The sequence below is a fragment of the Phodopus roborovskii genome, unplaced genomic scaffold (assembly GCF_943737965.1).
Source record: "Phodopus roborovskii unplaced genomic scaffold, PHOROB, whole genome shotgun sequence".
NCBI lineage: Eukaryota > Metazoa > Chordata > Mammalia > Rodentia > Cricetidae > Phodopus > Phodopus roborovskii.
In genome coordinates, this window is record NW_026126407.1 from 20,178,675 (window position 1) to 20,189,812 (window position 11,138).

The window sequence follows — 11,138 nt, forward strand, 5'->3', positions numbered from 1 at the left end:
CAACAAGACTCTGGGATGCCCCATTCTTTCTGCCCCACACCCGAATCTCTGACATTTCCTCTCTCTTACGTCTCCTGTTAGGCTCAGCACAGACACCAAGGTGTTCTTTGGGACCCATCCCACCTCTGTGGCACCTACCTTATCACAGTCCTGCCCTCACCTCCAAGTGTCTTATTGCTTCCTGAGCCCTCTCCTTCAGTCTGTCCCTCCTGCTTCACTAGGCCCCTTACATCTAGACCATCCCTGCCTCAGGACATCTGCGCCTGTTGGTCCTTGCACCTGAAAGCACCTGCATGCTCCTCTCTCCTCGTTCAGGGAGCCTCCCCAGGCTCTTCTTCCTCAGGGCACTCAGTGCCTCAGCAAATGTAGGTTCATGGATATCATCTGTGTCCCTACAGAAACTCAGTCCTGTGGATGAGCAGGTGGTATTGGTCTCCTTGCACACTTGGGTCCCATTCTCAGTACAGGGCTAATGAAGGCGTAGCAGACCCTTGCAAATTCTCTCAATGGGTAAAAATAAGGAGTTTAGTATCTCATGAGCAGAGCCACCCAGGGTGAGCATAGCTAACTATGGCACCCACCTATAAGTATGTACTGTGTACCAGACATTTTGCCAATTATTCTGCCTTTATTTTATTTTTCAGTTCTAGGTATGGAACTCAAGACCTCTATCACTGAGACACACCCACAGCATTTTGTTTGTTTTTCATTTTGAGACAAGATCTCACTATATAGTCCAGACAGGCCTTGGGTTCATGACCCAGCTATCTCAACTGCCTTAGTACCTGGGACAGTAGGTCTGTACCTCCATGCCCTAATTTTTGTTCATGTTTGTATCCTACACATAGATGCTAACACTGCTGCTATCTCACAGACTCAGAAACTGGGATATAGAGAGGTGCTACAGCATGCCCAGGGCCTCCAAGTCCAGAAGAATGGGCTCCAAGTAGTGCCTGGTGAATACACTTAGTATGCATTGGGCTCTGGCTAGGTCATGTCTTCAGGAAGAAGTTTTAGGGAGAAGAAGGGGCCCCAGCTCCCACAGACATGACACCTGTAACCTCAGGATGGAGGCAGCACCCCCTGTTTACTTCCACACTCAATCCAGTGCCTGCTGAGCTCCTGATAAAGAGCAACAGAGGATGGGCTGCCTGCAGCTGCTCAGTAACCAAGTTCAGTAGGGCAATGTTCTTACTGTCCCTTAGTCTGTAAGTGCCTGGAAGGTGTCAGAGTGTGTGCGGCCCCTTCTCTGCTCCTGGTACTCAGCACAGACAGGACACGAAGTCAGAAAACTTGTTGGGGGATGCCCTCATGGGCTGGGGTGTATAAACATTGGCAGGAGAAGGGCCCCTACTGTGTGATTGGTTCTAGTGAGGATACATGACCAAAGCTATTCAACAAGATGAACTTTTCTGAAATGAGGAAGGTACCACACCATCATTTTGTGACTAGAGTGTATGGGGGTGGGTCAAGGCATGCCCATTGGGTTAAGGTCCTAGATTCAGCCATAACTTCAACTGACCCTAGATCTGACCTGTCCAATATTCTTATGCTGTGTGCCTGGCCCAGAAACTCTCAGACCCAGTTTGTCACATGTCCTTACTTTCTTCTGCACATCTCTCACCATGGGATATAAATTCCTGCCCTATAGCCTCATTTGGGGGTCACTGGGCAAGTCATTTCTCTTCCCAGGCATCATGTTCTCAATCTCCAATTGATCATAGACATGGTTTCCAAGGGAGACCATGAGGCTCTGTGAGGGCATTTGGAAGACATCTGTCCCAAGGAGGAACTCATGGCGCTCACTTCTCTCCCTCATGGGCCCTCCCAGACATGTAGAAGAATCTAAAAACTACTTAGAACAGAGAGGAAAGAGGTCCTGCCAAAATAATCACCAGTTGCAGCATTATAGTCATTTTCCAGCTGAGGATTTTGAGAGCCCCTCGTTCTGGACACTGAGCCGTATCTCCCCTGAGCCTGGATTCCCGCCATTCCTGAGGCACCTCCTTTCAGCAGTTCCTCTTCATCCGTGCTGCCTGTGGTCACTCTTGGGCTAGCCCTCTTCACACTGTAACTGGATCCTTCAGTCAAGTCCCTGGCTGGCTTTGCCCTGTACCTGGATTTATCCTTGTACACCAAGTGTCACAGCCACAGGCACCTGAGCCCCTGGCCTTTTGATCCAGACTCCACATTGCCATTCTGATGTCCTGTGGGCACCCTAGACCTGCTTGCACCTTTATATTTGGCCTTCTCACTCTCCTCAGACCTACTCAGGGCGCCGTCGCTGTATTGTCCTTCTGATGCTCACCATCTCTCTCTTTCCTCCACCCTCCTTTTTTTCTCCTCTACATATACTAAGTCTACACTTTTCAGTATACATAATGTACTTAACAGTTACTTATATTTTCTTCTTCTCCACCTCCTGCCTTGGGACGTAACCCCCACACAGCTGTAAACATTGTCTTGATGTGTTTTTTTTCTGTTCCTTGCTGAGCCCAGAACACAGTAAGGTCTCAGTAAACCTTTACCGAGGGAATGGATCAGTTTCCAAGAGTGGTGTAGGGTTGCAGTATTTAGTATTCTCATGTCTGCTCAGCAAGCCTGAAGTCTGCTGCCTCTGTTTCACACTGTGGCCATACTTAAACCTGTTTAGCATCTGGGTATGAGACTATAGTGGTCTTTGGCCATAACCAGAGATACGATCAGGCTGGAGATACTTCCCTGGGGAAGATGGAAGAAAGAGAAGCCCTGCATTGAGCCACCCCTGCTGGCCTATCTGGAATTCAATCTCCTTCCATCTGAGTACACATTCAAGAGCCTGGTCTTTTGGAGTTGTGTTCAGCAAGGGTTCTGGGCTAGGAATCCTAAGCAGACAGGGCAACCACATGATAGCTTGATAGTAGTTCTCACCTGCTGCATGACGTCCCGTCTCTGGTTCATGGCAGCCAGGCAGCGCAGAATGAGCTTCGTGGCCTCAGTCTTTCCAGAACCACTCTCCCCACTAACCAAACACAGTGCCATAGCATCAGCTTTCCCCTGCCTCTCCATGTCCACTCCAACCCATGAGCCATGCAGTGCCCAGAGGCACCCGGTGCTCTTCCCAGGGCTCATAGTAGATTCACATCTTACCATCTAGATGTCTGGATGTAAACCCCACCCCACTACCCATGGTGCACCCCGATCTGTCCCCAACCTGAGCATAGCTTGGCTCACCTGATGATGACACACTGGTTTTGTTTGGCATCGAGCATTTTGGCGAGGGCGAGGTTAGCAATTGCAAAGAGGTGCCTGGTAAGACAGGGCATTAGGCATCACTGTCTCTGACAGTCAGTTCCCACAGTCCCAAGACTACCAGGGGTTGTGGGGAGGGGTTTCTCTGTTTAGCCAAGCAGCCAGCACTGCCCATCTCTCACCCTCAGTCAGAGCTACAGTGGCCTCTAGAGGAGACTGCCATTCCTGGGGAGAGACTGCACTAAGTTGTGGGTTGCCTACTCCCACTCAACCCCTATGCATGGCTGAAAGGCATCCAGGGGCTCCCCGAGCTCAGAGATGGACCCAGAGCACCCCAGGGCAACTTCTCCACATCCCACAGGTACTCACGGGGGATTCTCTCCTAGGGCACGCCCGCTGTACTGTTGTACCTGCTCTGGCCCGTAGATTGAAAACATTTGGTATGGGTTCACCGACACCAGAATGCTGCCAATGTAGGTCTGCTGACAGATGGGGACCTTAGTGTCATGGTTGCCATGGCCATCTGTGGCTTCCCTTTCCAATGGGACATATATCTGCCTGCCTGGCCCCATTCTGTCATCTAGCCCTCTACAGCACAAGAGAGTCTGTGCTTTAATGGAATCCTAAGCTCTGCACATGCTGAAGTGAATGTGAAGTGAACCAGGCTCTGTGGCCTTAATCAGGCCAAGATGGCATGTAATCTCCTGCCCACCTCATTTATCTAGGCTGCAGGCATTCCTGCCCATACCAAGGTCAACCTCCACTGCCTACAACAGAGGAGCAGAGCACATGTGCCCCCAAAGTCATCAAAGCCATTATAGATAACCATGCCTTTCGGAAGTGGCTCCAGGCCTCAGGCCCTCTGTCCTGCCACTCTGGGGTCACAGGTTCCCTTCCACCCTTCTGGCCACCTCTAGTGTAGAATCCAAGCATGTCCTTGGCCTGGCAAGCCCCAGACTTACGTAGATGAGGTTTCGTTCAAATCTGGTCTTTAGGTTGGATAGCACAGTGGTCTCTTGGAGGTCTCTGAAAGGACATGGAGATACTGTGAGGGTCCCCAGTCCTGGCACAGGCTCCACCCTCCTTGGCATGGTGTCTTGCCCCCTTCTACCACTGACCAGCTACGAGACTTGGGCAAGATAGTTCATCTTGGTATGCCTCAGTTTCTTCATCTGTTCAATGGGTTGTCAAACATCATACCCACCTTGTGGGACCCTGGTGGGCACCGAGGCAGAAGACTTGAGGCTGACTTATTGCAGTTGGAGAGCTTTAGGGATTTACAGCATGTGCCAGCATTCTCACAGCAGCTTCCCACACCACTCTCGTGGAAGAGAAATTGAGGCACAGAGTGGGGAAATGATAGGTCCATGACTGCCTAGCTGGTAAATGGTATGGCTAGGATCTGAAGCAAGGACTGTCTAACTCACAGAGCTTCGACTTGAAAACATGTGGCTTTTGTGACACTTTATGACACTATTTGCAAATGAGGAAGCGGGGCTCTGGAAATGTCCATAGGTGTAGACAGAAGATTGCGGTTCCCACTAGGACTTCTCCCTCACCCCATCCACTTACTCCAGCTGTGTCATATCCTCCACACCATCTTCCCTGTGCTGCTCACGGGACCTCACAGAAGGCAGATTGCGTATGGAGTGCATCTATGAGAGAGGGGGGCAAGCTGGAGGCCTGGGTGGGCCCTGGCTTGGACATACCAGGCACCTGCTCCCATGGTCCGAGAGGAACATCAAGGTTAGATCCTGGCTGGATTTTCCATCCTCTTTGTCTTAGAGTGCAATGGTCCATGAAGACTGTATACAGCCCTTACTTACACACAGGGACATGGGTCTGTGTGCCAAGTATCTCGGGGGAGCATGCCTATGCACCACAAGCGTCTTGCTCAGGGAGTGAGCACACACAGATACATTCACAACCACAAACACAAATGTCTCCCCACTCCTGTCCTCTCAGTGTCCCTACTCTGCTCCCCACCAATCCTATGTGTTGGCTTGTGTGACAGTTTGATGGACACCTGTGTCATGGCACAGGAGGCCTCTGGAAAGACAAAGATGGAGGTTGTCCCAGGATGGCACCATCTCCTGCCTAGGATAACTGTGTAAATACTGCATGTGGATCTACTGGAGTAGCACCACAGTCCTCACAGCTCCATGCATATCTGTGGCTATGTGCCAGCCCATGTGCTTGACTGGGGGCACACATTCATATAGGTACTCTCAACATCCACTTGGTTGTACCTCCCACCTTGAGGACCTTGAGAGTAGGTGTCCTGATGTCAGCTTGGGGCTGAAGAATCTCCACAGTGCCCATCTATATGTACACACTCAAAGGGTAGGCTGAGAGCCCACATCTCCATGGATGCCATGTCTGCTCAGACTTGGCACACACCTGCTCTCCTTGCTTGCACCTGGTATTTACTCATACACGTCCAGGCACATGGGCCTGCAAGGCTCTGTGTCACTGCAAGTGTACACATATGCAGCTTTGGCCTTGCCCATCCCAGCTGCACCCTCTCTAGGCAAGGAAAGAGGATCCAAGAGGGCCTGCATGCTGCTTGCCCTTGCTCTGTTGTTAGGTAGGACGCAGCAAGTATCAACCCTCCCGCCCTGGCCTCCAGCCCACCCATCTGGTCACGTGCTTGCCAATGGCCACAGACCCTGAATAATTCAGCCACTCACGTATTCCAGAGTGAGGAGGGCCCAGGCATCCTTGCCCCTCACCCCTGGGCACCCTGTGCCCCGCTCCCTCAATGCTGCAGCCCACACAGCGCGGGGTACCCGTCGTCGGGGCCAGGGTCCCCCTAGCAGCCAGGCTGCCCCGTTTGCCATTGCTAGGCCAGCTTGCTGCCTGTTCTGTGGGCACGGTGTACGGAGGTGACGAACTACCGCCTATCGCTGCTTGCCCCACCCATTCTGGGTGTCCCCAGGGAGGTTAGAGTGATCAACTATCTCCTCCAAGGGCCATCCAGCATCCAGATCACCTTCCACCATGTATGCGGCAGCCAGTCATGGACTGGGACTCCGTGAGACAGGCTGCCTGCCTCTACCCAACATACTCCTGGCTTCTGGGACTTAGTTTCCCTACTCTGTGATGAGACAGTCAGAAAGTAGGGATCCTGCCCCTCTTACTCTCATCTAGTCCTTTCATTCAGGGCCTGCCTATACTGGGAAGTCCTTTGCCCAACCCCAGATTCCCTGCAAGGTCCAGGTCCCCACCTTCAGAAGGGAGAGAGGTCCAAGTAGACAGCCACTTGCCATGGCTGCCTGCACATGATACTTCGGGCCACTTCTCATTCTGGTTCTTAGGCCAGAACTCCCAATCCCACCCTCTGATTTGTGCCTCCATACCTTGTTCTGCCAGCTTTGGGGGCCAGTCTTTTTCCAGGGGCCCCTGTGGGACAGGCAGTCACCTCCATGGCCCAGGAGGTGGGATTGAGAGGAGTGGGTTCGTACAAGTGGCCAGGGACAGTGAGCATCTTTTGGTGGCCAGAGGCAGGACCAGCGCAGACTACTGGCTTTGGGTGCTGGGCCATGCTCAGGGACTTGGTGTGGATGCTCTGGAGGCTGCAGGGGAGCAGGCCGTTTTTGCTGGAAGGAGCTCAACCCTCGTACTTGAGGCATGACGACCGCAAACCGCCCAGGCTCAGGCTGGGGCTTCTCACCTGCCTTGAGCAAGGACACTGGGGCTCTGGTGGGGGCCAAGGGAGCTGGGGTTCTGGACAATGTCTTCCAGCGGCGCCACAGTGGCCATGTAGCTCTTGCCTGCTTATGTGTGCTCAGTGGATATGAGAGGCTGAGTCGTAAATCCTTCCTCTCCGAGCTAACATTTTTTTCGGGAAGTGTTGGGTTCAGGGTCTCAGGTTCAGCTGGTAGCTGAGGGTCCTCTGAGGTGACTGCTTTTTCAGGATTCTCCAAGCTTGGGCTGGCTGACTCAGTGAGTTGCCCAGGCCCTGGGTCATGGTGTTGGCCCAGAAAGATACCAGTTAAACTGGAGGCTTGGTTCTCTGGCTGTGGTTCATGGGCAGGGCTCATGTGCTCATGTAAGGGGTTTTCAGGCACAGGAGAGGTCCTGGAGAAGCCTCTAAGGCTGCCTATACCTTCTGGCCATGGAGAAAGTGGGCCCTGTGTAGAAGGCATGTCCACATCCCAGCTGGGGGCCAACGGGGGCACTGTCCAGGGCGTCTCTGAGTCCTCTGGTTCGTGCTGGTTCTCTTGGTGTTCCAAAGACCCTGTAGCCCAGGGCCCAGCACTGGGTGGTGGGTGGTAAGGCCTATGTATCCATGGCTTCACAGCTCGGGTAGGTGGCTCGCTGAGTCGCCGCCAGGTCCGTGGAAGGCGTGAGGGCAGGTTGAGGGACCGGTGCCGGGGGCCATGGTTGAGGAGTGGGGGTGGTGAGGGTGGTCTCAGAGAACCTAGCACTGGTGAGCAGGGTGGGCGTAGGCGTCCAGAGGCTCGATGCAGAGAGAAGGTCTCCCGAAGTGACTGAGGTCTTCGTGGAGGGGGTGGGAAGGGTGGCTGGAAGGGACCCCTTCGGAGGGATAACTGAGGAGACAAGGGCCCTAAAGGTGAGTGGTAGCCCTGGCCTGGTAGGCTCCTCAGAGAGGGCTGGGGTGAGGGCAGATTGGGCCTTCTCCTTGAACCTATCAGGGAAGACCTGGGGAAGCCAAAAGCTGCCCCTCGACTGCGGGATGCTCGGAAAGAGGGCCGGGGTACAGGAAAGGCCAAGAGGTCAGGGGCAACCTCTGGGCTCAGACGAGGGGGCTCAGCAAAGCCCCACCAATTTGCCTGGGGTGTAAAGGGCACATGAGCTGGCGCAGCCCAGGGTGGTGGATGCTGGCGGAGAGAGCCATAGGGTGAGCTGTAGGGGGAAGCTAGCCTTGGAGGCCTGGAAAGGATTGGAGAGAAGGGGGGAGCTGGTGGTGGGCCAGGGCTGGGAGATGGCCCAGGCACTGGAGGGGATAGGAGTGCACTCCAGTGGGTGAGGGTCCGTGGTGTGGGCCTGGGTGAGGGTGGGCCGTGAGAGTTGTTGTTGTTTCGAGCCTGTGGCTGGCTGCGTCTCAGCATAATAGGTGTGTTGGGCCGATCAGGGTCCATGCCGGCCAGCTTGTAGCCAAAGCGTTTGTAGGCTGCCTCTCTGACTGTGGGCCGCCCTGCTCGGGCCTTCTGGCTGCTCCTGAGCCGTGGGATAGGCTTTTTTTCTGACAGTGTCTTTTTGAGGAACCGTGCCAGTGAGGTGGCTGGACGTGGTGTTGGGTGGACAAACTCAGGGCCAAAGCCTAGGCCTTGGCGGGCACCGAAGGCTGACAGGGCTCGCTGCAGGTTTCGCTGGCGAGGTGTGAGGAAGCTCCAGTAAGGGTGGGTGTAGGGCATCGTGGGCACTGGAGGCATCTCCTCCTCTTCTTCCTCCCCCTCTGCCTCCCCTAGAGGTAAAGGGATGTCTAGAGAGGGTGGCAGGGGCACCTCTAGCTTCTCCTTCCCAAACAGCTTCACCTGCGGCCGTGGGAAAAGGCGGAACTTCCGGATGAGGGACAGCTTGGATCTGGCTGGCTTGTCCATGCCTTGCTGCTCAAAGAAGGCCGCGCTAGGAAGGCGGAAGGAGGTGCTCTGCCGTTCTCCACCCACTTCTTCAGGCTCCTCCAGTTCTGCAATGTCATCCATAGGGTGGGCATATGGGTTGTGGGGTGACAATATGGGTGGTGGCACCCAGGGGTACATAAAAGCTGGCTCTTCCGGATATACATAGGGCACCCCAGGGGGGTAGATGGCCTCAGGCCCGCCACCATAGATGCCTTCAGTATAGGGAACTCCATAGGGATCAAAGTAGGGTATGTCATAAGGAGTGTCATACGGAAAGTCATAGGGTGGATATGGCACGTGGTGAGGTGCATAGGGATCCAGGTAGTAGCTGTATGGGTAGGCCTCACCCTCAAAGCTGTCATGGTAGCTGTAAGGAGATGAATACCCTGATGGGGGCGCATATGGGGGCTCAAAATCATCATAGCCATAGCCATATCCATAGCCGGGGTAGAGGGTGTCACCATAGTAATCCGGATGGTAGTAGTTGTATGGATCTCCGGATGGGTACCCGTAGTAGTCATTGGGTGGCCATGCTGGGCTGTACGCACCGAACCCAGACAAGTAGGGCTCCTGCTCCTCGTAGTGGTGCAGCGACTGCTGGTCGTAGTAGTCGTCACCCTCACGGTGGTAGTCATAATATTCACCCAGGTCCTGGAAGCCCTCGAGCCCATACAATGACTTGCGGGAGCCTGCATGCCGGAATGGGGCCTCGTCCTCAAAGGGCAGGAAGCCCACAGGCTCCCCAGAAGAGTAGATGCTGTGGCTGCGGGGGAACCTGCGGAGCCGGCCTCCATGCCGCAGGATCTCAGCGCCCGACGGGAAGGGCAGCTTACGCGAGCCCACGCGGGAGCTTGAGCGCTGAAGCCAGGCGTCCAGTGTAGCCTGCTCACTGCCTGACTCCTCGGCCTTCTTGAGGAGGAACTTCTTGGTCAGCCAGTTAATAGCTGTGGATGCCTTGCTAAGCGACTGGGCACGAGGCTTCAGGCGGCCATAGCCACGCCGTCCAGGGAAGCGGATCACCATGAACGAGGGCTTCTTTCCCTTCATCGCCCGCTTCTTTTTGCCCACACGCATCTGTGTCATGAGCTTGGATGTGGACTTGAGTACAGTACGGGCCTTCTTCTTGCGTTTGGTCTTCTGTGGGCCAGTGTGGAGGCCCCAGAAGAAGGCTGATGCACTCCGGAACTGCCCCTTCTTGGAGATCTTGGGCGTGCGGTCTCGGAAGCCCATGAACAGCCGAGATGTGCCCTTCAGGCTCCTTTTGGGTTTCTCCGGCTCCGGGGCCTTCTTGCCCTTCTTTCCTTTCTTTGCTTTCTTCTCCTCATCTTCCTCTTTCGCCATGGTGGCCTAATATGCCTGGGGTAGGTGTCACAGGTTCAGGAACTTGTAGGCCTGCTTGGAGACCAGCTAGGGCTTCTTGCTTGTGACTGGACCTAAGTCCCTTCAGTGTCTGAGCAGCTGAGACTGTCTGGGTGGCATGGAGAAGGAGGATCCATAATTCATCCTCTAGACTAGCCTTGGGTTTCACCTTTGAGAGGTGGTGGAAAGTGCTTGGGTGTTGTTTTCTAGTGGGGATAGACTGGGAGGCCTGTGCTGGGGCAGCAGCCTGGCTTTACAGTCACCATGGCAACAACTTGCTGACTCTGGCCAAGCCCTCCTGTGTCCCAGCTGGCTAAGCTCCAAAGGGAATGGTTGCTTAACAAAGAGGGACATTAATCTCCAGAGGGGGACATCATCTGCCCTAGACCCCCTGCATGGGCCCAGAGTGGAGACAGGTCTCCTGAGGCCAGGATAGGATACTCACAACCCACCACATCACCTTGGAGGGCAACTGTAAGTGACAAGCGGGTGTCCAGGGCTGTGGCCAGTGTAACGGGAGCTGGCCAACTCAGGGAGCTGAATAATGCATCATGGAGAGCCCGGCTGCTGCCTCAGAAAGCAGGGCAGTGTGAACATCTTTGCAGGTTGTGGGGAGGGGCAGGACACCTAGGAGCAAAAATGGAGCATGGCCCAGCTCTCCAACACTGCCATTGATGATGTAGCCTCAGGAAAGCCTTAGCCCTCTCCCGGACTGTGGCTTCCTTTCCTGTAGAATGGGAGTGACCGGAAGAAGTAGGGCCTAATGGAACTGCTGGGAAGTTTAAGAGGCAGCAGGGGTCTCTTTGTGGCTCCTTACCACCTGCAGAGCTGTGCTATTGGTGATATGGAGCCAGGAAGCTCATTCCTGCCCTGGATCTGATCCACAGGGATTTACAAAATCTGGAGGAGGAGAGAGAGGAGAGGAAGAGGTGGAGGGTGAAGGTCAGATAGCTAGTTAGG

At 54.4% G+C, this 11,138-nt stretch overlaps 1 protein-coding gene across 1 annotated transcript in view; it reads right to left on the minus strand.

Annotated features, from left to right (window-relative positions):
- Positions 1-10,455, minus strand: part of Myo15a (myosin XVA) — a 50,809-nt gene extending 40,354 nt beyond the window's left edge. The window contains exons 1-6 of the mRNA XM_051180502.1: positions 6,591-10,455; positions 4,804-4,886; positions 4,194-4,257; positions 3,601-3,710; positions 3,214-3,288; positions 2,911-3,001 (exon numbers count right to left, since the gene is read on the minus strand). Coding sequence (XP_051036459.1) covers positions 2,911-3,001; positions 3,214-3,288; positions 3,601-3,710; positions 4,194-4,257; positions 4,804-4,886; positions 6,591-10,160 — 3,993 coding nt within the window. The 5' untranslated portion in view covers positions 10,161-10,455. The remainder of the gene's footprint in view (positions 1-2,910; positions 3,002-3,213; positions 3,289-3,600; positions 3,711-4,193; positions 4,258-4,803; positions 4,887-6,590) is intronic.
- Between the last annotated feature and the right edge of the window lie 683 nt (positions 10,456-11,138).